This window comes from Anser cygnoides, chromosome 2 (genome assembly GCF_040182565.1).
Source record: "Anser cygnoides isolate HZ-2024a breed goose chromosome 2, Taihu_goose_T2T_genome, whole genome shotgun sequence".
NCBI lineage: Eukaryota > Metazoa > Chordata > Aves > Anseriformes > Anatidae > Anser > Anser cygnoides.
Window position 1 is genome coordinate 32,857,762 of NC_089874.1, and position 23,715 is coordinate 32,881,476.

At 44.3% G+C, this 23,715-nt stretch overlaps 2 protein-coding genes across 2 annotated transcripts; one reads left to right on the plus strand and one right to left on the minus strand.

The window, feature by feature from the left end:
• Positions 1-134: 134 nt before the first annotated feature.
• LOC125183278 (bcl-2-binding component 3, isoforms 3/4-like) lies at positions 135-4,715 on the plus strand. Its single transcript, XM_048068280.2, has 2 exons — positions 135-1,798; positions 3,812-4,715. Exons 1-2 carry the CDS (start codon positions 1,151-1,153, stop codon positions 3,956-3,958), a joined length of 795 nt encoding a protein of 264 aa, XP_047924237.1. The 5' UTR covers positions 135-1,150; the 3' UTR covers positions 3,959-4,715.
• An 11,214-nt stretch (positions 4,716-15,929) lies between these two features.
• On the minus strand, positions 15,930-18,387 carry FERD3L (Fer3 like bHLH transcription factor). The gene has a single exon (XM_048068290.2). It carries the CDS (start codon positions 17,247-17,249, stop codon positions 16,692-16,694), a length of 558 nt encoding a protein of 185 aa, XP_047924247.1. The 5' UTR covers positions 17,250-18,387; the 3' UTR covers positions 15,930-16,691.
• Positions 18,388-23,715: the final 5,328 nt, after the last annotated feature.

The window sequence follows — 23,715 nt, forward strand, 5'->3', positions numbered from 1 at the left end:
TTTATAGGAAAGTTTCCGCTTCCCCCCCTCCACGCCCTCCCCCAATTATTTTTTTCAAGCCATTCACAAGTGATCTGGCCTCCCCCCCCCTTTCCCCCCCCTCCCCCCCCGCGACACACATCCATCCTTACCCCAGCCCCTTTCTCGGCTTCCCTCTCCGCGGTTTCTCCCTCCGGCTCCCCCGGTTCGCACTCGGTTTTTGGAGTGGTGCTGGGGCCGGGATGGGGGGGGGAGAGGGTGACGGGGGGTGCCCGTGCACCCCGTGGCGGGGGCGGCCGAGGGGTCGGCTGCCCCGGGGTGGCCGGGGGCTGCCTGCATCTCTCGGACTTCCCCGCCGCAGCGGGCACGGCTTGCAGCGGGAGGGAGGAAGGGGAAATTACCCGCGGGGAAGCATCCAGGCACATCCTAATCCTGCCCCCCTCTCGCACACCCCACGCTCCCTGCTCCGAGCCCCCCCGGGGTCCGGCTTTCCGAGGTAGCCGCACGTTTCTGGGCCGGGGAGACGGAACAGGACAGCCTGGTCCTGGCAGGCGGGAGGACTGCGCTCGGAGAAAGCCATCTTCAGAGGTGGAAGCAGGGGTGGAACTGAGCGCTGGCTTCGTGCATACGCCTTAGTCCTCGAGCTCGTCTTTGAAGAGAAAGCCGGGAGGCTCCGCATCCCCGCAGCCCCAGCCGGGCACGGCGGACGGGAGGGTGTGCAGAGCCTCTCTGCCCGCCCTCGGTGCCCGCTGGCCGCACGCTTCAGTTTGCCCTCCCTGAAGGCACCCGAGCCCGGCACTTCCTGGGAACCGAGCTTATTTATTTTTAATTATCTTCTGTGTTTGTAGCCAAAGCTGTTTCTCCCCATCCCCCGCCTTTGTGCCTCCGTCCCCGCTCGCTAGCAGCCCCGAGCAGGTGGTGTGTCTTTTTAACAGCAGCTCAGATTGAAACGGGGAAAGCCTGGAAGAGAAAGCCAGAAATTGCCAGCCGTCAATAAAAGGGGCGATGCACTTCTGCTGCTCCCTCCCAGGGCACCGCACGCCTGCGGCGCCTGCCCTGCAGCCACCGCTCCTCCGGGCAGCCCCGGCGTGGGGACGGCGGGCAGGGCTGGTGCCTTTGGGGTGGGAGGGAGGAGAGGGCGAACGAAATAACAGAGAGGGAAGTCCCAGGGATGAAAAAAGTGAGAAAAAGACGAGGCTTCTTGAAAAGCGCTGGCATCTGCTCAGGGGGGAAAAGAGCCGATTGCACCGGGCAGGGACCTCCGGAGCCCCCCGGGCACTGTGAGGAGCCGGGACCACGGAGCAGGAGCCGCCGAGGGGCTGCGGGCCCGGCCTGGCCCGGTTCGGCCCAGCTCGGCCCAGGCGATGGCCCCGGTCCCCGTCGCTCCCCGCCGCTGCGCCCGGCGTCACCCGGCGCGGTCGGGGGCTGCCTCCCCGCTGCCCGGAGGGCAGCTCTCCTGCACCGTTCTTCCAGCCGGAGAAGCGAGCACATAGCGGGCCGCCCTAACCCTGCTCTTTTGGGAAACGGGAGCAAAAACAGCGTGCGAGGGCAAGCACAGCGGCACGCAGAGCCGCAGCGAGTGGGCACAGGTTCCCTGAGGCTGGGCTGGCTTGTCCTTGCTGTGGGTGCTGCGACCATCAGGCCTTGGCTGTCACCTGGACACCACGGCCTATCTGGGAAGCTCCGGGGGTTCCCTTGTGCTGGCAACGCCTGCCCCTCACAAGGTAAAAGAGCTGCCTCTCCTCCACACTACAATTTTGTCTGTGCCCACAGCGCCGGTGCTCCTCCAGGATGTGAGCGGTGGCATCACAGAACAAAGGTGAGCATCCACAGGCAGCTCTGGGATTCTGTTCCTTCCTTCCTTCCTTCCTTCCTTCCTTCCTTCCTTCCTTCCTTCCTTCCTTCCTTCCTTCCTTCCTTCCTTCCTTCCTTCCTTCCTTCCTTCCTTCCTTCCTTCCTTCCTTCCTTCCTTCCTTCCTTCCTTCCTTCCCTCCTTCCTTCCCTCCTTCCCTCCTTCTCTCTCCCCTTCTTCTTACAACAAAAAACATCAGTGCAAACTCAAATCCAGGTACGTGTTAGCTTGCAGGGAACAGGACGCTGAGACCATGCCTGGACAGTGAAGCCCCACATTGGCAAAACTGGTGGAAGAGATCCCTTGTCTGAAAGGAAGGACAGTGTCTCCTGAGGGTTTGCTGGGTCAGCTGAGCTTTGAGTGGGATGCAGGACACCACCTGCTCCCCACTGGCCAGAGAAAGGGTGTGCAGAAGAGGAAAGGAAAGGTGGAGAGAGCGGTACATGAAAAGCCTAAGCAAACTCTATTCTTCCATGTCAGAAAGCAAGAAAACACAGAATATGCACATGGGATGCGGAGGGGGGCTGTTCTTGGAGGGAGAGGAGAGGAGATGAGCATGGCAGATGGCAGGGTTTAGGGTCAGTTACTCTTAACTGCAACTGCAGCAAAAGCAATCAGCACTAGTTAGAAGAATACATCAAGGATCTGTGTGTGTTTAAGTGCATTTGTGGGTGTGTGCACGTACAGCTGGTCTGTTGCAGCGTGCATGCATACGTGTGTGTCGGGAGGGAAGGGGAGCTGGGACTGTACATTGCTTAAAGAAAGCCATTTCAGCTCTGGTTTAATTTGAAATACACAGCTTCTGGTGGGGATGGGGTTGAAGATTTTGTATTCCACTTTAAAATAGTAAATGTTGTGTATTCAAACAGTGCTAAACCATCTGTTCTAAACCTCCAAAAGCTACAGTCTGCTCTGGAGCATGGGGTGAGTGTGGCATGTCCTGTTCTCTGCTAAGCAGAGGCATGGCTCGGGTGAGGACTCACCTGGCACTCTGGGCAGGCTCTCATCTCTGCTTCACTCTTTGGAGGTGGCAAACAAAACTGCAAGCAAATCCAGAACCTTTCCAGGGCACTTCTAGGCCAGCATCTGCCCATTTGTGCAGGCCTGCCTGTATCAAGAAAATGGGTGCTGTTGGATCAGCCCTTACACGGGGCACTGTCAGGACATGAAGAAACCCAGAAAACATTTTGTCACCAGTGCAGTAACATACAGTAACTACGATAACCCAGATTACAGCTGTGGTATGAACACTGAGCTGAATAAATGACAAGCTCCTAGGAACATGCAATGAGGAATGGCCTTAGCAAAGGGACTGAATGAGCTAGGCTTTGATGCTCCTTGTGGTCTTGATCATCTATCTCTAGAAGCAAAGTTTGCACGGCTGATCATAGGGAGACACTTGGATACCTTTCCCCTGACAGTATCTCCGTCCTTCTGTAGGAGCCATCAGCTGCTGGGATAGTCTCAGGCTGGGACGAGCAAGCCCTGCCCCAGCCAAGCACAAACATCCCTGCTTTCAAGGGGAGCGGGCCATCAGTTCAGGTCTTTCTTTGATTTTTGAATAAGAATGAATAAAAGCTCTTATTCTGTCTGCCTGATTATAAATCAGTGGGGAAGTTTAAGAACTAATGTGCGCATAGTTTAAAAACTACGTGTGGTGGTTACAAGCACAATGTGTGTTATGTTGCATGCGTGCAAATTGCAACTGGGTTGCAACAGGCTGTTCAGTGTTAGGCATATGGCCTGCACGTACACACATTGTAATTTAGCTCTGTTCACTATGGCAAAATAGCATGCTCTCGAACTGGTTAGGGCTTCCTGGGATATTCAGCAGTGTAACTGTTATGTATATGTGCTCAGGACAGGCTGCCTGGCTATGTACTCATGGAACTAACTTCCTCAGGAGCTGTCTCAAAGCCCACTAAAGTCAATCACAGTTTCCCCACTAATTTTCATGTCCGGGGATTTTAATTCCTACAGATGCCAGGTGAAAGCCCGGTCGAGACCCGATCCCTTCAGAAGGAACAAGAGAGCACTCAGCAACTTTCCACGCTGCAGCGTGTTCGAGTGAACGACCTGGGAGCTCTCCGTGTGCCCTGCCACCGACTTGTGCCGAGAGCAGCATAGGGGCAGGAAGAACCCAAAGCCCCGCAGAGCGGGACTGGCTTTTCGGCTCCTTCCGCCATCCACCCCCTTGTCCCTGACCGGAACAGCCGCCCGCCCCGGGGCCGTGCCTGCAGCCTGGCTACCTGGGCCCGGCAGGGTGGGCGCAGCCGGCGGGGCTGTGCGGCCGGCGGCCACCGGAGGGCACGATTCGCCGCCCGTCCCCATCCCCATCCCCATCCCCATCCCCATCCCCATCCCCGTCCCCGTCCCGGTCCCGGTCCCTGTCCCTTCAGGTCGTGTCCCACCCCGTGTCCACCCCCGACCCGCGTGGGAGTGGATGTAGGGGGGGTGTCCGGCCGCTCACCGCTTGCTTTGGCACAGATTCCTTCGGGGGTGCCGCCGCAGGCAGCCTCCGTTTTTTTTTTTCTCGCTCAGCCAAAGCCGGGGTTGGGGTTGGGGGCGTGCAGGGTGGGCACACGGCCCCCCCGGACACACGGACACTTCCCACGGGTGTGCTCCTACCCGAGGCTCTGCCGCTCGCTTCGTTTGCAAGTTCTGGAAAAGAGAAGGGTTTCTCGGGAATCACTCTGTGAAGCCGTGTCATTGTCAAAACGACCACAATGATTTTATTATTATTAATTATTATTATTATTATTATTATTATTATAATATTTATATTTATATTTATATTTATATTTATATTTATATTTATATTTATATTTATATTTATATTTATATTTATATTTATATTTATATTTATATTTATTTATTTATTAAACCTCAACCTGTAGCTGCGATGCAGTGACTCAGTGAAAACCCCTACAGGCCTTCTATCCCGGGGGCTGCTTCTTAACTTTCCCTGCAGAAAAGCCCTGTGGAGCCCCCCCAGCGCGCCCCCGGCTCCGCGCCCGAGCGCGCCCCCGGGCCGGGGCTGTGCCGGCGGCCGGCAGCGCTGCGCCGCTCCGCGCGGGGGCTCCGCTTCGCTCCGCATCGGCCTTTCCACCCTGCTACCGCCTCCCTGCAAGGCCAAGCAAAACCTGTGCCCTGTTAGCAAGCACGCAAGCCGGCACAGGAGACAGGTATCCCAATGACCCGAGCTCTGCAATTGTTTGCCATGTGTTTTCTAATATAAAATCTTTTATTTACGTACGCTTTGCTCGGCTCCAGAAATAATGCATGGCTCCTGCTCCTTAAGGAAGGAGTGAGCACCTTGGTGGAAGGCCTATCCTGCACCACATAGAAGACCAGTCCTTCCCATCACAAGAGATCAACATATTTAGTGCTGTGGTGGAGCTCTGCACCTAATTATGGCTCTGGGTCTTGTTTATGTGGTTTCATGTCTAAATCTAAAGACTGCTTAGTAAAACAAGCTTATCTGCACTCCAGGGGATAATAGTTATTTATATTAATAATGGAGTTTATTTGCTATTTCAGCTCCTTTGATTTAAAAAAAAATGCTTTTCCATCTCTTCCATCTTTCCTGATCTATGTAAATATATCTTTTTTGTATTCTTCCTGCTCCCACACATAACTCAAATCTCTATCTTCAATCTTTCAGTACACTTGGCCCATGGAAGCTCCATAAAACTTCAGGCCTTTTTAGCCACAAACTCTGTTTTTTCTTCCAAGGTGGGGGAGGGTGTACCCTGGGCACTGATGATGGATAAGGCATTCCACTAAGTCTCCTTCCTAGGGGTGGGCTCAAACTCTTCCTGCGGCTCCTGTGATTTGAGACAGAGTCCCAGAGCCAGAATTTCAACATGGAAGCGGACTATGCTGCAGTTAGCCATGTCTGCACCCTCGGGAATGATCCCCCGTGCTCCCTACTCAGTGTGGTCTGCTTTAGACTTACAGCTACTCTTGGGATCTCAGAGAAGATGAAGAAAAAAGATCATGTAAGAAACAACCATGACTCAGAAGACACTGCAAGAATTCATTAGTGTAATGCATTATTGTAATTTATTAGTGTAAGGCTCTTCCTTACCTTTGAGGCAGACAGCAAGGCCTGGTATGAAGGAAAAGGCCTTCAAGGCTGGAAGGTCATCCTAACATACATGCATGCTCTTCTAGGCAAATGGAAATTTTTTATTCTATTATTATTATTATTATTATTTTGATTGGTAGCCTGATTGAATGCCAGGTCTGGAAATTGGAACCCATCCACCTCCTCTTCCTCCCACTCTGGGACCACACAAGCTGAGTGTGGCTGAGCAGTGAAGAAGAGCCTGGATGGGAAATGTTAACACAAATGAGCACTCATCTCATTCTTTCCACAGTTACCTTGGCTCTAAGGATACCTATCTAGAGCTAGAGGACTTTTTGAGAGAACAGGGCTTTATTTTTTCTCTATCAGGTATTCCTCTCAGAGAAGACAATCAGGGTGGAAAAAAAGCCTACATATTTCTTTCTAAGTGGAAAGGTATTTATATATATTTATTATATTTATTTTGTGCTATGGGCTATCTGCTATGGTACCTAAAGATCTACTGTACACCATTTAGAGCTCCAATCTTATTTGCCAGCCTCGGGAAAACAGGACGATGATTTGTGAGGGCACCTTGCTCGCTATGGATCTATTCATAGATCCATACCCTGGTTTTAATCACTGACCCAATGGTCAGCCATACCATAGGTCACACAAGGAAGCTGCTCTAGAGCACAAATCTTGGTTACTGAACTTTTAGGGCAGTTGTCCAGAAGAGTCCGTGGTTTATTAATGTTGAAGTAAATTAACACATGAACACTGTTCATATGTATGTACGTATGCAGGTATCCATGTGTTTGTCTATGTACTCTGACCACTAAACAAGCATCTGGATTTGTATCTATGTTGTATTGTAAAATATTATATTGCTTCTGCTTCTGTCTTGAAAACTATCTATACCAAACATATTCTCATGCCAAAGTGTACTATCTGACCTTGCAGCACTAAAAATAGTTAATCTCGGAAGCAGAGAAGTATTCATTTCTCCTTTTAGAATATTTATGCCTGCGTTCATTAAGGACTTGCTCCAAAACCCTTTGATGTCAAAGGGAGTGTTTCAGTGGGCTTTAGATCAAGCCCTAAAATGGGTCAATTAAACTTTAAATAAAATAGAAATGAAAACAAGTCCAACCTGAGAATACTGTTGAATAAAAAGAAATACTTAAGACTGGTTACTTTTGGAGTAAAGGGTAAGTCATTTTTCTTAAACATTTAGCTGAATTTATGGAATTTTCTGTGACTTAAAAATAGTTCTTTCTATGAAAGTTGTAATCTGTTTTCAGTCTTCAGAACACCCATATTTTGTTGCATGGTAGAAATGTTGTTGTTAAATATGTTGACCTTGTAAGTGCAAAGATGTTTTGAGCTCAGTGGTACGTATATGTTTTGGACCTTAAGCAGTAAGACTTGCACCAGATTTGCAAAGACAGAGAAAAAATTTCATTTCAACATATTCTCCTGACTTTAAAATATGTTCAAGTTCATGTCCCAATTCATACTCAAGCAGTTTATGACATTTTATAATGTCTGATCTAATGTTATTCTTTGCTGTTACACCTTTTCAAATGGCCTAATGCAACACTTGGTGACAACAGATATAATTAATTTCAAATCAGAAGATGTGCAAGGAATATAACATGAAATTTCTTACTTTTCAGTGGCATTAACAACTTCAGACGGTAATCCTTTTCTCTACGACAATACATAGTACACATTCTTTATTTGAAAAAAAAAAAAAGAAGAAGAAGAGGAAAGCAAATATAAAAACAGACTACAGCCTCACAGTATTTACCAACACTGTTTCCCTTTAGTCATTGTATCAGATGTTTGGGTACTCTGAATGATGCATACCTCCAGATTTTTTTTTATTTTTATTTTTTCTGAATGGAGATTACTTGATGCACGACAATAAAATGGTCATCATTCTTTTCAAACAGATAGAAGTTTGATCAATTACATTGCAATGGCTTACAGCCGTATACTATCTACAGTGTCACTTATGATCTATTTTGGTTATCCCCACACGGCCTTCAACCTAGCTATTATCAGCCAACATGTTAAACTTTTGGTCAGTGGAAATCCGTTAGTGTCTTGGAAAGACACATGAAGCTGTCTTCTGGCCAGATTCCATTATGGGTAACTACAACTTTATCTACATTGAACATATGTAATTGAGTGGCTGTGGTATGGCACACTGTCATTTGGCTTAATTTCAATCAACCTAGATAATTCTCTATGTTTTCTTTCCTATAACACTGTGTCATGTTGCTGTACAAAGCGAAACAGCTGCCACATTATCCTTCTTGAAGACGCATCCAAGAATGGGCTGTCTCTTCTGAGAGGACAATACAGCCTCCAATTTGGCAGGTAAAATTTAGCAACACCAAATCCTTCCACCTGTGGTTTCATGTTGTCAGTTCATTGCAGGAACTAATAGTCTGGTATAGATGTCAAACTATCTGATTTTTTAGTGTAGCTGGCAGGCTAGCTGTCTAAGCCTTACTGTTTCCGCACAGGCTTCATTGTGGGTAGCAACTTTTATCCAAAAAAACACAGAAAAAAATCCATGTTTAAAGATTAGATACACTGTTGGGAAATTAAGTTCCTAAGTCTAAATCAGATGCATATTGAAAGAAGGAGGTACTTAGTACTTGCTCACATCAAAGGTATGGGGCCAACTCAAAGGCACATGGATAGTAGGGAAGAAGGTGATCCAGCCATTCAGCTGTCACTACAATAAACAGCTCTTTGTATTCACACTGACCTAGTGTAGGTCAGCAGCAAGCTATACTGCTACAAAGAGATAGAAGGTGCTTTACCATTCCTTGTAGTTGTCGAATATATTGCAATTCTTCATGATACCCCTCCCAAACTGCTCATTGAAGGAAAAAAAAAAAATCCATTGCTCCTTATGTCACAGAGGTTGGAAAAATATTATACAACATAAAGTTGCCATTAAACTTTGCTCAAGAGCATTTGAAAATGGTATGTCACATCCACACTGGATTAGATGTTACTGCAAGGACACCAAAACTGAAGCAAAAGAATCAGTGGCTCAACAGCAACACCCATGGCATGTCAGATTGTGTATAACATAAAAACAACCCTTCTGCAATACAGAGGCAGGCGAGTAGTGCCATACAGGTAGCAGTATCATTAGACATAGAGTGGAAAGAAACCACAGCAAATGTAGCTTGTTTTCCCTAGATTTTCAGTGATTATGAAAACTCTATGGCGCTGCTAAGCATTTCCACCATACCTCTTCAAGGCAAGCATTACCAGTCTCCATATAGACTTCCTGTCATTTGAAAATGTGTCATTGGATGTTTTCAGCAAAAGAAAAGGCTTTGGTCATAAAGCCTCCTTTCTTCTTCCCTGAGGTCACACTGCATCTTTGGGGTGATACTGGGTGCTTGTGTGGTATGGAAGAATTTCAGAAACCCTCTCAATAAATAATGCTAATGACCCATAGCTTCTTGAGAACTGTGATTTGGGAGGGGAAATGGGGTTGAAAGATATGTCATTAGAACTTTTCACTTTCTGCACTATTCTCAGCTACACGGTAAATCTTTTCAGCTTGGAGGCAAAATAACTGACCTTATATTCCAAAATCCTCTCTAGTCAAAGACTTGGCTAATGTACTGGATTCATCAAAGGATTTGGACAATGGGACAACAAAGATTCATGCTTTTACCACTCTCAGAGAATATGAGAAATCTCTATTTTGGAGGAAATGTACTTGCATATTTAAAATATGACAAATACCATATGTTCACATCATAGATCTGGCAGAACTTGTTTCTCTCTGTGGGTAAACTTTATGCTATTAACATCACAAAACTTCTAGAGTATAATGTGGTTCAGCCTATAGGTATGGCATTTATGATTTGAAAGGGGATGCTGTAATAATTCAGTTCCTGGATGTGTGGAATATATAACAGTGAGAATTGACTTAAGCTGTTGTGAACCCATGTACGGTTGACAGAGTAAAGTAATAGACATGTGCATCTCTCCAAATTTAATAACTTGAGGCTGGGAAAGGTGTTTTCAGCAATAGGATTGTCTATTGGTCTCTGTTCCATCTTACCAAGCCTTGGTTTACTATTTCAAGAACAGTTATCAGTACTTTGGTGAAAGCTCCATTTGCTGATGATTAAAATTTGGGTTCTGTATGTCAAGGAGGTGGCACCTGATGAGGACCTAAACTATCAGTTTAATCATATTTGGCAACATTTGTGATATCTGCAGAGAAAAATTAAACTGGCTCAGATGTAGTACGAAATGAATTCCACGCGTCTTCAAGTAAGGCAGGGAAAGATCTGAGATAGCCTTTCATTTCACAGTCTCTCAATCACCTTTTTATTTATTTATTTATTTATTTTTGTCCATGACTATTATTCATCACTCTACAACTTCTCTTGCATCTGGTAGTTTTGCAGAGTTATTAGAGTCAAGGATGCTGCAGAGTTACTGTAGTGTCTTGGCATGTCATTAAAATATGATTAAAACATCTTTCTGTATAGTCACTGAATTCTCTTTACTTTTTGTTTTATATGTGATAATGTTAAGAACAAAAATGTGAACTATTTAAAAGAATAAGCACTCCCAAAAGTCCCAGATGATATTATTGAGTCCTAAATCTCTGATTCAGCTCAAAGTTATTCAAGAATAATTTTTAAATTATTCCTGTACTCCAAAAATTTCCTGCCAACTCAATGGCTTAGTTATATACATTATTCTAAAAGACTTCAGAGGAGCTTAGATGGCCAAGATCAGGTCTAAGAGCACCTTGAAACATCTGAAACACTTCAGCCTTTGGATAATTACATATGTTTGGGGCCAACCCACATTTCTCTTTGGAAAGTGTTTCCCCTGCATGGCTGCAGACAACAGATGGATCATATGATCTCTGCATTTGGAAAGATGGCATAATTCTGGCAGACTGACAGTTAAGTGAAGGGGGCTGGTTTCAGATCCTCATTAAGAAAATATACAACCACACAGAGTGGACTGAATGGCAAAATGTGATCACTGGCGCCAGCTTTCATAGAAAATGTAGCATGCTGTTGCAACATGAAATCTGATGTGCTGTGGCTGGATCTAGCTCTACTGGGTTTTGCGTTCATTTTTCAAATAAATGTGTTTTAAAGGAGACTTTTTTGTGTGTTTCAAGAACCTTCTGTTCATGAATATAGAGAGGAGCAGAGCAGTGGAGAGGTGGAAGACAAATATGAAAGGCCACCAGCCCTGGGGTCAAAGAGGGACATCAAGGCTTTGTTGGGTATTCCCTCAATTGCAAAAGTTTCTGTGTATTTTCTGTGTTGAAACTTCTTTTTATACTTCTAATCATGCACTGTATTTATTGAGGTTGGGTGCTTCTAGCAACTGGCATTTTACCGAGAGACATCTTGAGGTCCTGTGCCTTTTCTCACTCTGTTCAATGGCAACTTTGTACCCAGACTTCCGCAAATGGGTAGGCTTAAGAAGACAATTCAGAACAATGTAAAATGTACTACAGTTTTCCAGAAATACTGGATATGAGCAGTAAGTGCACCACAATCACTACTCACTGCTGAAGAGAGAAGGGCTAGCATAGCTGCACACCTTCATTTCACTATCAGAGACCAAAATAATGGCTGTGGCCTTAGGTCAAAACTTTTAATTCCCTTAGTGTCAACAGTGGCCTAGGAGAAATCGGGACCTTAATATTGTATCTCATCTTGGTCATACAATAAGTGAATGATCCTAAATAACAGATTGTTCTGTAAATCCTTTGTTCAGCAACATTTTGTCCAGACCAGAGAAATCATCCCTCCCGCCTGAACCCAAGATGTTCAATCAGTGAATGGTATTTGATGTGGAATAATTGTTACTGTATGCTTTGTGCTATATTCACAACTCAGTCCTTTGATAACAGTGTAAGTTTCAATAATCAGAATTCATTAGAAATGTTAAAGACTTTATAGTATGTAAACAATATGAGGGGAAAAAAAAATCAACATCTGAATTAACTACTCCTCCATCTCTTAGCTCATTTATTTATGGTAAAGTCCCTTCATACACAGATTTCTTCTTTGCTGAAAAATCATAAAATCATAATATGAAGAAATCATAAAATGCTCTGCTTTCCCTTAACTTGGAGCAAGACAAGATGGAACTGGAATTAACATGGACAATTATTACCTTTCTTCTGCTTTCAGAGCTAAAGAGACAGTTAAATCAACAGAGGATTTAAAGTTTTCTCTTTGAAATTATGGCAGAGGTAAGACAAAAGCATAAACAGGCCTAGCATCTCAGCGTGCCTGATTACTTTGGCATGAAATAAAGCTCCAGGTAACAATAGTGAAGCTTGTCCTTCTGCACTACAATAACTCTACATGGGAAGCATTCAAAACTCCAGGGTGTGGGAGGAGATGCTCTGAGTCACAGTTACGGCACTGAAGCCCTTGTGGGAAGTATAAACCACAGTAAGGTAATGTAATATATATAAACATTTGATTACATTACAGACCTTACAAGTGTGGATTCATGTGAGAATTGACACTACACTACTCAAAAGTAAAGATTACAGGATTGATTCCTTAGCTTGACTTCTTTGAAAGAACGGGAATTTCACATGTATAGAGACCACTGAACTGGGCTGTGGCTGGTGATCTATGGAATGATGGCTGTAAGAAATTGTAGGGGTTTAATATTTATTACCACCAGAGCAAAGCTTATCCCTTAATCTAGGGTAGAATGGAGAAAAAATGAAATCTAAGTGAAATTAAAGCAAATTTTTAAAAAATATCTGAGCTGCATTCTTTGAACAAATAAATTTTTAAGGCATTACAGTTGAGCATTTTTATTCAGTTCTTTTATTCTGGGTATACTACTGTGATGGATATTCATTTCAATATCTGAAACAAGCTTGCTCTTTCACAGTAAAGATTAAGAGAAAATACTCTGAACTGATTGTTTAGCATTTTAAATTATTTTTAGAACAAGTTTTACTGTATTACAAAAATATTATAATCAACATACCTATCTGTTCTTTTTATTGTTATGGTATATATGTAATAAGAGAAGTGTGGCTATCATTGTTGCAGATCAGTAGTATTCAAGCCTAGTGAAAACAACAAAGTCTTATGAAAAATGAGGATTCAGCATGCAGAGCAGTTATATTTTAAACATCTCGGCTATTTTTAATTAAAAAAAAATCCAAAAGTTCCAAGTTCATCGAAGAGACCGAAAGGGTTTCATAGAAAATCTCTTTGAGACTCACCACTGATGTGAAAGAGAAGAAAAATAAATCAAAAACTCTTTCCATCATTTTTGCTTAGAACCCCCAATGACTTCAAAAACTAATTTATTTTAAAGTTTGTAAAAGAAAAGAAGTGTTGTTGGACTAAGACTTCACTTATCAAGTTTCATCCTGGAGGGAATTTTTATAGTTGAGTTATAAACCCTCCACACTAGAGTGTTTATAATGGAAACGCTGACAAATGCGATAATAAACACCAATCATGGGGCCATAGTAGCTGGTCAGAACGTGGATGCAGGAGTTTGCAGTGCTATCATAATATTTTGTTCCGTTTCCAGCACTAATTTGCTTAAACCTACTTTCAGGTTGAGCAGCTGTAAAACAAGATCAGCCTGACTATAGATTGCAAAATCATTTGATTATTTTTACTTCTCTTAGAAAGCTTGGAAATGTCTCTCAAATATGATTTCATTTAGACTTATTTTCTGGTTTACATGTCTGAATACTAATCGTAACGTGATAGCTACAAGGGAACTCAACTTTCTACCAGAAGGCAGCCTTCAGTGGGCAAAGAGAATATAAACAAACCCGTCTCAGAACAGGATCTAAAAATGGGCTATGATCAAACAGCTTTAAGGCTTTAGAAAACCCCTTATTATCTTTTACCAGAAGTAATTGACACTGTCAGTTTTTGTTCTTAATGCGGTGATAATGGCATGGTGCTCTAGGGAGACCAAGGCCTGTGATTGGCTTCGGCGTTGGTGGCAGCAGTGCTTCTGAGCAAGGAAAGTCCTTTAAATACAGTGGGTGAAATCCAAGCCTTGCTGAAGTTAGCAGCAGTACGGTACTCACATCACCGGGGCCAGGATTTTACTGGCTTCGCAAGCCTGACATGCAGTTTTATTGTCCTGTGACTCCACAGACTCTGAGACATATATCTTGGATTAAGATGAGGATGGGGGGAGAACGGACCCCACAGTCCCGTTATTTCAGTGAGACAGGATCACACTCCAGCAAGAAGCCTGTCTGCAATGTCTCCAAAATGTGTTTATATTCTTAGCAGACTGAGCTTCCAGGACTTCAACACGTCCACATGGGCAAGTTGATTGGTCTGTATAGCTTCCTGCTGTTTCACTGCGCATATAAGGGTACGCTTCAGTTTTAGCAGAGGTGTGGTAAGAAAAAATTGCACCAAGACTACCATTCTGGTAAATCTATGCGTGTTTTGGAAAGGCATGAAACAAAAAAAATTAAAGCCCTTTCATCAGTTTCTCAGCTCCTATAAATCAGTATGAAGCCAAGAGGTTGCTCTGAAGTATCTGACACAACGCAAAATGTGTCTTGGTACTTTGTGCTGTTTGCATATCGTTTTCATTTTCTTGTACCACGAATGTATTTTTAATTTTAAATATTATTCTAAGAATCAGTGGCTCATATAAGAATGTTACTGCTGTTCTGTGTTACTGCTGCAAAGTTTCTGGTAATCTATTCGAAATAAACATTCATAACACAGGATCCAGGTTTTGATTTGTATTCAAAAATAAAATGTAACATTTTCTTTCTGCTTTTCTCTTGTCTTTAACACAAGCATGGAAAAGCTTGGATCTTGAACAAATTCCAATGTTTTGTTATTAAAACAAGAAGAGAAAACAATAATTTTTGAATTATCTGTTACAGGCATGTTTACATTACGAATCTCTTAAAGGCTCTGTGTGCTATAGAGTTCTAATTTTATCCAGTGACTTGAGCAAGAAAAAATATGGAAAGATACATAATCATGCTGTGGAAAGCATAGTTGTATGGAGATGATGGAGAAATAGTGGTAAGAAGTGAATATTGAATTGCACATTTCATTATCCTTAAATAATTTGTCTTCATCGTTTTGCTTGACACAGCAGTAACAGTAAAATGCATCTGGGTCGTGTGAACAGTTGTTGATTTTGGAACACTGCTCATTCCTAGTTCCTTTTCTCATTTTATTTTTAGCAAAAAAACATCTGAAGAGGTGAAACACCCCGGTTTCTAGAGAGAATCCAGCTGCGTTAAATATCCAACTGCCTCTTGGAAAAAAGCATTCTGACAACTAGAAAACAGATGCAATGTGTGGAGTCAGGGAGGTCAACGAAAACAAGTGGAAAAGGGATCCAGGGAAGTAAGTGAGAAGAGAAAGAATATTGCAGTATTAAAACAGGATATTAGATCACTCATGATAATAATACTGAAGTGAATGGAACAAGAAAAAGAAGAATCATAACAGCAGCTGACAAAATCAGGAGAGAAGAAACCAGAGGGTGGGATTTAGATCTCAGCCATACAAGTCTGAAGCCGGGATAAATCTTGATTTCACTAATACCACAATTTCATATAGTGGAGATAAAAGCTGTCCTCAAAAGTGCTCGCAGGTCCGCTGCCCAGGGTGGGACATTTGTTCCTAAATTCAGTGCGGGCTGGACTAGAGGAGGGGAGGGTGGCTGAGACGCACCAGGAGGAGCCGGAGGGGCTCCAGTCTAATGATAAAAAACTAAGCCAGCTCCAGGCCTGAGGAAAGGGAGCCCCTAGCCCCTTCCCTTAGGCGGGGCCCCGCGGTGGAGCCCCTTCCATCCCCATCCCCGTGGTACTGTCGGCCTGGGCTTCCCCGTCTTCTGCCTTCATTTTTTCAGCATGATTTTATTTTATTTTATTTTATTTTATTTTATTTTATTTTATTTTATTTTATTTTATTTTATTTTATTTTATTTTATTTTAATCTCCTCGCAGCAATGAAATGCGTGGGCCCTGAGGAGCAAAAAAAAAAAAAAAAAAATCCAGGGAGGGGTAGAAGTCTCTGAGTGACATTCCCGAAATCAAAGCCCACATGCCTCCGTGTTTTATTTTTCTCTCTCCGGAGGGCACAAACAGCATCCCCCGCCTTCTCTGCACCGTGCTGGGTGCGAGCGCCGGCACTGGCCGCACACAAGCAGGGGCAAAGCTAGTCCCTGGGAGAGAATCGTGGCACCGCGCGGTTCCGACCAGATGTTCCGCTTAACTCGCCCTGTGACACACGGCATGGGCTCGGCAGGCTGGATTTCAGAGAAAAGGGAGTTGGTTTGTGTTTATTAAAAATAAATAAATGCAGCCACAGGGTTTTTCCTAGTCCCTGGCAGGCAGCTGGGCCAGCAACTGACTGTGCTGGAAAGCCAGTCCGCAGGTTGGAGCAACTCTGGTGCCCCGTCCGACGCGGCCTCGAAGGCGGCACATTGCAAAATTTTACAGCAAGCAGGCGAAGCAACAACAACCGAAAAGCCCCAGACACTTTTTTTTCTTTTTTTCCTTTTTTTTTTTCCTTTACAAAAATGGTATATATTAGCAAATCTACACACAGGGAACCCCTCCGTCCCCCCTCTCCCCCGGCTCCCCAGGCACTGCTCGGTCTGTTCCCCACGCCTGCATGGCCCTGGCTGCGGTGCAGGGCGCCCGGGCACGGCTCCAAGCGCCCCTGGGGGGTGGTGGCCGTCCCCCAGCCCCGTCCCGCCGGTCCCCAGCTCTCCCTAGCTCGCCTCCTGCCTGCCGCAGCCGTCCAGGAGCTCGGTCATGAAGGAGATGTACACTATGGCCAGGCGCAAGGTCTCTATCCGGGAGAGCCTCTTCTCGTAGGCGAAGGTGGGCACCTTCTTCCTCAGCCGATCAAACGCCTCGTTGAGGTTGAACATCCTCTTCCTCTCCCGTATGTTGGCAGCCTGGCGCTGGGCGTAGGTGATAACCCGTTTTCTCCTGGGTCTGTCCAGGACGGAAGCGCTCCGCATCCTCTCCTCTTCCTCCTCCTCCTCCTCGTCTTCGGGATCTCCATCTCCGAAGGCAGCCAGGGGCAGCCCCCGGGCCATCCCCTCCCGCAGCGACAGGGCTCTGTCCCCGAAGGGGGACCCGGTGGTGACCTCGCAGAGCCCCAGGCTCGGCCCGGCCCGGGGGGGACCCTGGGGGGCTCCCAGAGAGAGGTCGGCCACGAAGTCCAGCACCGAGGCGCCCAGCAGCCCCTCCGGGCAGGGCACTTGCGGGGCTCTGCCGTGCAGCCCCGGGCGCTGGTGGGCTGGGAAGAGGCTGGCTGACATCTTATTTCAGATAGGGCTTAATCTGGTCCCCCATCCCCAGCCCCAGCGGCGTTAATATTTATAACCCCCCGGATAACAGGATTAGCAGGGCTAGAAAGAGCGGCTGTAAAATTTCTCTCCGTGATGCTGATGAGAGGAGACAGGCGGCTCCCTCGGGGACGCGTGGATGCTACCGAGAGAGGAGTCCCCAGCGAGTCAATCCTGTCACAGCGATCAAGGACAGTTCCTTCTTGGCAAAACCCTCCGCTCTTACCTGCTGAGCACTTTTGTCTCTTCTCACAGACCCGCAACCAAACGATTTTCAGCCTCTTTAAAGCCCGCAGCACCAGAGCCGGGTCTCCACTGGGCTTGCTTTCCTGCTTTCTGCCGGGATCTCTGAGCCCTGAGAGCCGGCCGGACAATTGATGTCAGGCAAGTGCATGTATGCTTTTAATGATGTCCCGAAGAGGGGACCTGCATGCGGAGGGTCACCGGGGAATGTTTACCCTGTATCCCAGCGCAATGGGAGCTGAATGACAGGACCTCCATTAGCCTAAGTAAGCATTGTAGGGGACCCGATATTGCATTCCCGGTAGTAACTGTTGGCATCGTCCTCTCCATTCCCCCTAAATCCCCTTCAACTAGAGTTCAAACATCTTTCCAGCGTGGCACTAAAAGGCTGCTTCGTAAAGCTCATTTCGGTTCGGGCGATCTCAAAGCATTCGCTTTGAAACCCCGTCCTCCTGCCCAGGAGACGAGGATAAGCTACTCCTATTCAGGGTAGCGGCTGCTCTCACCCCTGGCAGAGCCGTCCCGGTCACGGGCGGTGCACGGATGAATCAACCTGACTCCACTCCCTGATAACGCTGGATACACGGCGCAAAATACCGTGAAATGCGCATCAACACACCCGCACACATACACCGCCGAATACCTTTCTTTGAGCAAGGTTTCCTTGGGGACAGACTTGGGGAATTGGTTTGCTTTTTGTCTTGGGAGGCTGTGAGAGGTTAGGGGCTGTGTCTTCACCCCACCACATCACAGACTATCTCCAAGCAAACAGCCTGGCATGGTTACGCGCACCCAGGTTGAACTGCATCGATTTTCCTTGGCACACGATCTGTGCGTACCGCGCGTTTAGGAGGTGCTGCCCGTTACTCTTGCCCTGCCTTCTTAAGCCCTGTTCTTCGCCTTTGTCATGCATTGTTGCCACTCTCACTAATTAGTTTCTAATTTCTAAGGGGATTTCAAAGCCTATCAGATGAAAGCAGACGGGTGGGGGCTGCCGAAGGATCAACCTCCGCCAAAACCCTTCCTGTTTGCCTACAGGACCGCAAACATTGCCGATGGCAGACCAGGATCCGCCGTCGTTTACACTGCGGCTAGCATCCCAAATATCCTTTTGTTTGTTTGTTTTCCCTGGGAAAGGTGCTGCCGTAACGACCCCCCCAGCTCCCTCCCAGCTCCGTGTGCTCTTTCCGGCAGGCGATGCGGAGCAATGCGGGGCAATGCGGAGCGATGCGGAGCTTTGCGAAGCGATGCGGATCAATGCGGGGCGATGCGGAGCGGCCCGGATACATTGGACAGCTCCGGGGCGGCGCGCCCGGACGGCGGCGGCCGCGGCGGCACAGGTAACGCAGCTCCTCGGGGGTGCACCGTCCCTCTCCACTTGTTTTGGGGGCCACTGCGAGCCTCTCCTCCCCTGGTCACACCGCCACCGTCACCACTGCTACGGTGGGAGGCGTGGTGTCTGCTGGACAGGTGTAATGGCATGCCCAGGGCTAAGGAGAGAAGCAAATTGCAGGGAGACTGCTTCTATTCTTAGTAAGGCTGGGATGTTTCCTAGCAAACGGAGATGCGCTTATCTATCGTGCATATCGTTCACCCGGTGATTGAATTAAAAAGGAGCTGTAAAGCATCTGATAGGAAAAATGTTTACGTTAGAGAGCATCCTTAGGTAACATTAATTTGGAGAGCTCTAAAGGCTAACAGTTAAGCAAAAAGGCTGCGTAGAAAAAAAATATATAAATATATAATCGACCTGTAAAGGGATGTAACTTATTTGAGCTCCCTTTAACTGAGGTGGCAAGCGTTTCCTTTGAAGACATGGAGGTATAAATTAAGGGCATATGCTAGCAGAATTGTGTGACCACAAGGTGCGAAGTTATCGGGGAAATACAAATACTTCGGATAATGAAACAAATGAAGAGTGAAATGTGAAATCGTCAACTCTGTGTCAAACTTCACACGAATTTCTCGTTATGTGAGAAACTGTCTTTTAGAGGAAGATAGAGCAGCCCTTCACTAGGGTCTTTTCAGAAAGACACTCCTGCTCACATCTCTAGTTTCACGTTGTTGCAGGAGACAAACTGCAAAGAAAACTGGGACGAGAAGCGAGAAAGTAAAGGCAGAAGGTTGTTGAGTCAGTATTGCAGTGCAAAGCGATATAAAATACAACATAAAAGATTTAGAGGGGGTGTACCTGCCTCTGGATCCTTAAAGGAAGCACTAAGGCCAGGACTACAACCAGCTGGAACGTCGTAGAAGGAAATGAAGACTTTTAGCAAAGGTGAATCCTCTTGCCAAGCTGCTTATTTATTTATTTATTTATTTATTTTATTTTTTCCCCTTGCTTTTTTGTTTCCTGTTTTTCTCCCCTTACCTTTATTAAAATATTGAATTTTCTCTTGTAACAATGATTGCAAATTATTCATAATTAACTCAATTAACTATGATTTGAAATATGTTCTAGGACAGTTTTCAGACCAAATTACGTACTTAGATCAGCGTTTTAGATTTTTTTTGACTAAGCATGCAAACAGTTTTCTATAGGATTGTTTACCTTTTTTTACCCATCTCTCATTGTACCTTTTTATTTCACTTTTTGTCACAAAATTTTTTGCTCACAAGATACATACAGATACTAAGCACTGATGGCTACACCTTCAAGCCTCTCTGCAACTATTTACATAATTGTTTTTCTTCAGAAATGTCTGTGATATTATTCTAGATGATCATGAAGATTGGGATCAAAACCCAAAATACAATAAATAGCTCGTCTGATCTATTAACCCTATCAGAAGGCATATATATCTCCTTATGCCCACACCTGATTATGTACCAATTACGCTAAACTTTGAAAACCTAAATCTTTTAATATGCCTCCCTATATAACAAATCCAATGCCCTTTGTACTAGCAGAAATTATGACAATGTGCATTTTAATTCAGTGTACCTCGATGGAAATAGTTTTATTTGTTTTAACTGTGGGTTCTGAGTACCTGTGATGATCATTTTTCACATTATCATGCACGAAAAGACAGCCGCTCTGATGATTTAGCATTACTGATGGAGATGTTATAGATTTTAACAATATAGACCTATATTTTACTGGAAAATTTATTGGGAGTCAGTAGTAATCATTGGATGTTGAATTAAGCTGTTATTGTCCAACAAACATGACTCAGCATGCAAGAAGTTGGAAGATGCTGTTTTCTCTAGAAACCACAAAAAGCTAGATATCAAGCTGGAAGAAGTATCTATACACTTTTCTAGTAAAAAGGTACAAATCTTCTCTACTTTAACTGATCCATTAATAGCCAGACAGTTGCTATCATTCTCAAGCTGTGGCCCGATTAACAGAAACAGATCTAGTATGTAGCAGGTTAAATCTCTCTTTCAACTTACTGACATTGCAGCTGTCTGACCTTGTTGTTAATCTCTAAAATTATGGTAATGGATCAGGACTTCATTACCCCAGAACAAAAGACATTTCCTGCCCTGTTGAGATCACAGTTTGCATTCCTGGCAGACCGGACCAGATCAGTGGAATATATGTGTGAAGATAGGACAAACTTGAATGGGAATGAACAGAGTTTGTAAAATATCTTAGCTTGACATTTGCTCAATATGTGGTGGAGAGGAAGCGAGTAAGGACACCACTGAAAAATTAATACAGAAAGTATGTATTTAAGCAAAGCTAGCTGAAGACTGGTTGTTTTCATAGTGGAAGAGTGTAGTAGCATTCAGGTGAAAGCAGAGCACAACGTGATTGAATGTGGTATCACCAGAAGGGTAAAGGAGACCTTTAATGTTTCAATGCATCATGAAATCACATAGGCAGGGAACACTGGGCTGTGATAGAGTTTATGTTCAAAGACTCTGTGTCTGAGTCAGTTGTGAAGCTGAAGGAGGCTTAAAAACGTATATTTGATGAATTGGTTAGTACAGTTTTGAGTGGCTTGCTACAAAAACAGAGAGGAGAAAGACTGCTGAAGTCAGAATTAAAGTTAATGTAGACCAGAGGAAGAAGGGCCTTGATGGTTGAAACAGCTGGGAAAGCCTTTAATACATTGGGTACAGGTAAAATGTATGAACACAAAATTATCTTCCTTTGACTTGTTCATATCTCATCCTGAAAGAATTGACTCTATCTGTTAAGAAAATTGCAACGGATACTACAAATGGAGTCACATTACCTAACTGCTTGCTCTTATCCAGCTACCGATCTATCCTGGAGTCACTAACTCCTGCAGGGATGTGAGCACCTGTAGTGGATTCCACAGTCCACTTGCTAGTCTAGTATCTTCCCAGACAGACTGTCTGAAGAGCTTAGGGACACTGGCTTCTAACTCGCATACCTTCAGTCCTGCAGGATGAATCTTGGCTCTAGATTTAGAAATCTATGAACAAATACTAAACAAAAAATCAGTAATGTACACATCCAGAGTGTGCAGACAAAGGCAGCTAGATATATTTGCCTAGAATTTGAGTCTGTAATAATTTTCTGCAACCTTTTTTCTGCAACCCAATACCTTACCCTGTTTGCAGTGTAAGGATTAACTTTATTCCTTATATTGATGATACACTAAGTGAGTTCTTCTCAAAGAGTATGTGAATTGCTACCAGTCCGGCATAGGGACTGGTTCTGTTCTTCAAAACATAATATATGCAGAGAAGCTAGAGAAATCTGGTCCCAGAAGTAATTCTAGGCACTGATCCTACCTGTAACTGATTGTTTGAATGTATCACCATGTCACAGCCTGTCTTTAATAGGACTCCAATTTGAATACAAACATCCACTTACAAAGATGAGGTTTCATGACTTGGCTCTCCTTTAAAAAAAAAAAAAAAAGTCATTCAGTAACATCATTGCTCCCTGGAACAGGAAAGTAAAACTCAATATTTTGTGTGAAACCTAGTAAAACTATGAACACTCTGCCAGTAAAGTGCATTAATTTCTATTTACAGTTGTATTACACACCATCCGAATATTTTAAAGGAGTAGTTGCTGCTATTTCCAGATACGAAATGATGAAGAAAAAGTTTGAAAAGGCAATTTTGGGTAAATCATAGACAAATGAAATGAATAGCTGTGGTTAGGATGTGAAACAATTCATCATGCTTGCAAGGTTTTATGAATGACACTTTACTCCTTAATCATAACCTTGGGGGTGGGAAGGAGCGAGGACAGGACGTGCATTAACGTTGGATTGTCATCCTTAATTTGGCTTTTTAACAGTGGCCATGAAAAATGTAACGTTATTTATACACAACTTCTTTCATCTTGATTTTGCTGTATAAATATTGTTTGTGGAAAATGGAATGCAATAAAAATGTGTATTGTTTACCTAGGACTTTGGATGTTTTCCAAATTGTTAATATATTTCATTAGTTTAATCATTATGAAAGTGTGGACTAGGGCCATTAATTAATGTTTTTTTCTCTTCCATATCTCAAAAATTGTAGAATGCAGGGAAATATCATGCTGAGAGCCATAGATACTGAAAGACTTTATGCGTCAACAGAAAAATTCTATGTATGATCGTGAATCAAGATTTGTTACCAAAAACATATCTGTAGATTACATTCTTATTTAGTGGGTCAAATGGGTCAAATAAGTCAAATGAGACATTTTTTCTTTTTGAACTACTCAGCCTTTGATCTTGTGATACTAACAGCACAAATTCCAGGTAGAATATGCTACTTTTTTTTTTCTTTTTAAATCTGAACAGAGATTAACAGCTCATCCTTTATAGTCCACAGGTGCACCTCCTGCAACTAACAAGGAGGCTTATACTAAAACTCATGTCTAAAGAATGGGTCCCCTCTGCCAAGCCTCTGAACCAGTGACTGCATTGCTAGCTTCTGATTTTTATATTCTAGTAAGGATATGTGATTCATTACTTTGCTAGTCAGGAATACTCTTTTAAATTATTATTATTATTATTTTTAATAACAGTTTTACTGTTAATCATTAGATATTTAAAAAGCAAACTGCAAAATGAAAGCTTTCATCCTGTGTTCTGTGGTATCATATCATGCCCACATGTGGCAGGGGTGAAATCTTTAAATCCATCGTGCTACTTGCTGTCTCTAAGCCTATGAAGACAAATGTTATCCTCTGCCATCAGGACTTGAAGGAAGATGGCATACTTTGACAGAAGACTTTGCAGATATTAGATGGCAGCAAAGGACTACTGAGAAG

Bases quoted from the DNA above. Each gene is read 5' to 3' on its own strand.
- LOC125183278 (XM_048068280.2), top strand. From the start codon at position 1,151: ATGAAAAAAGTGAGAAAAAGACGAGGCTTCTTGAAAAGCGCTGGCATC. The intron at 1,799-3,811 runs GTGAGCATCCAC...TAATTCCTACAG, and splicing joins GGTGGCATCACAGAACAAAG to ATGCCAGGTGAAAGCCCGGT.
- FERD3L (XM_048068290.2), bottom strand. From the start codon at position 17,249: ATGTCAGCCAGCCTCTTCCCAGCCCACCAGCGCCCGGGGCTGCACGGC.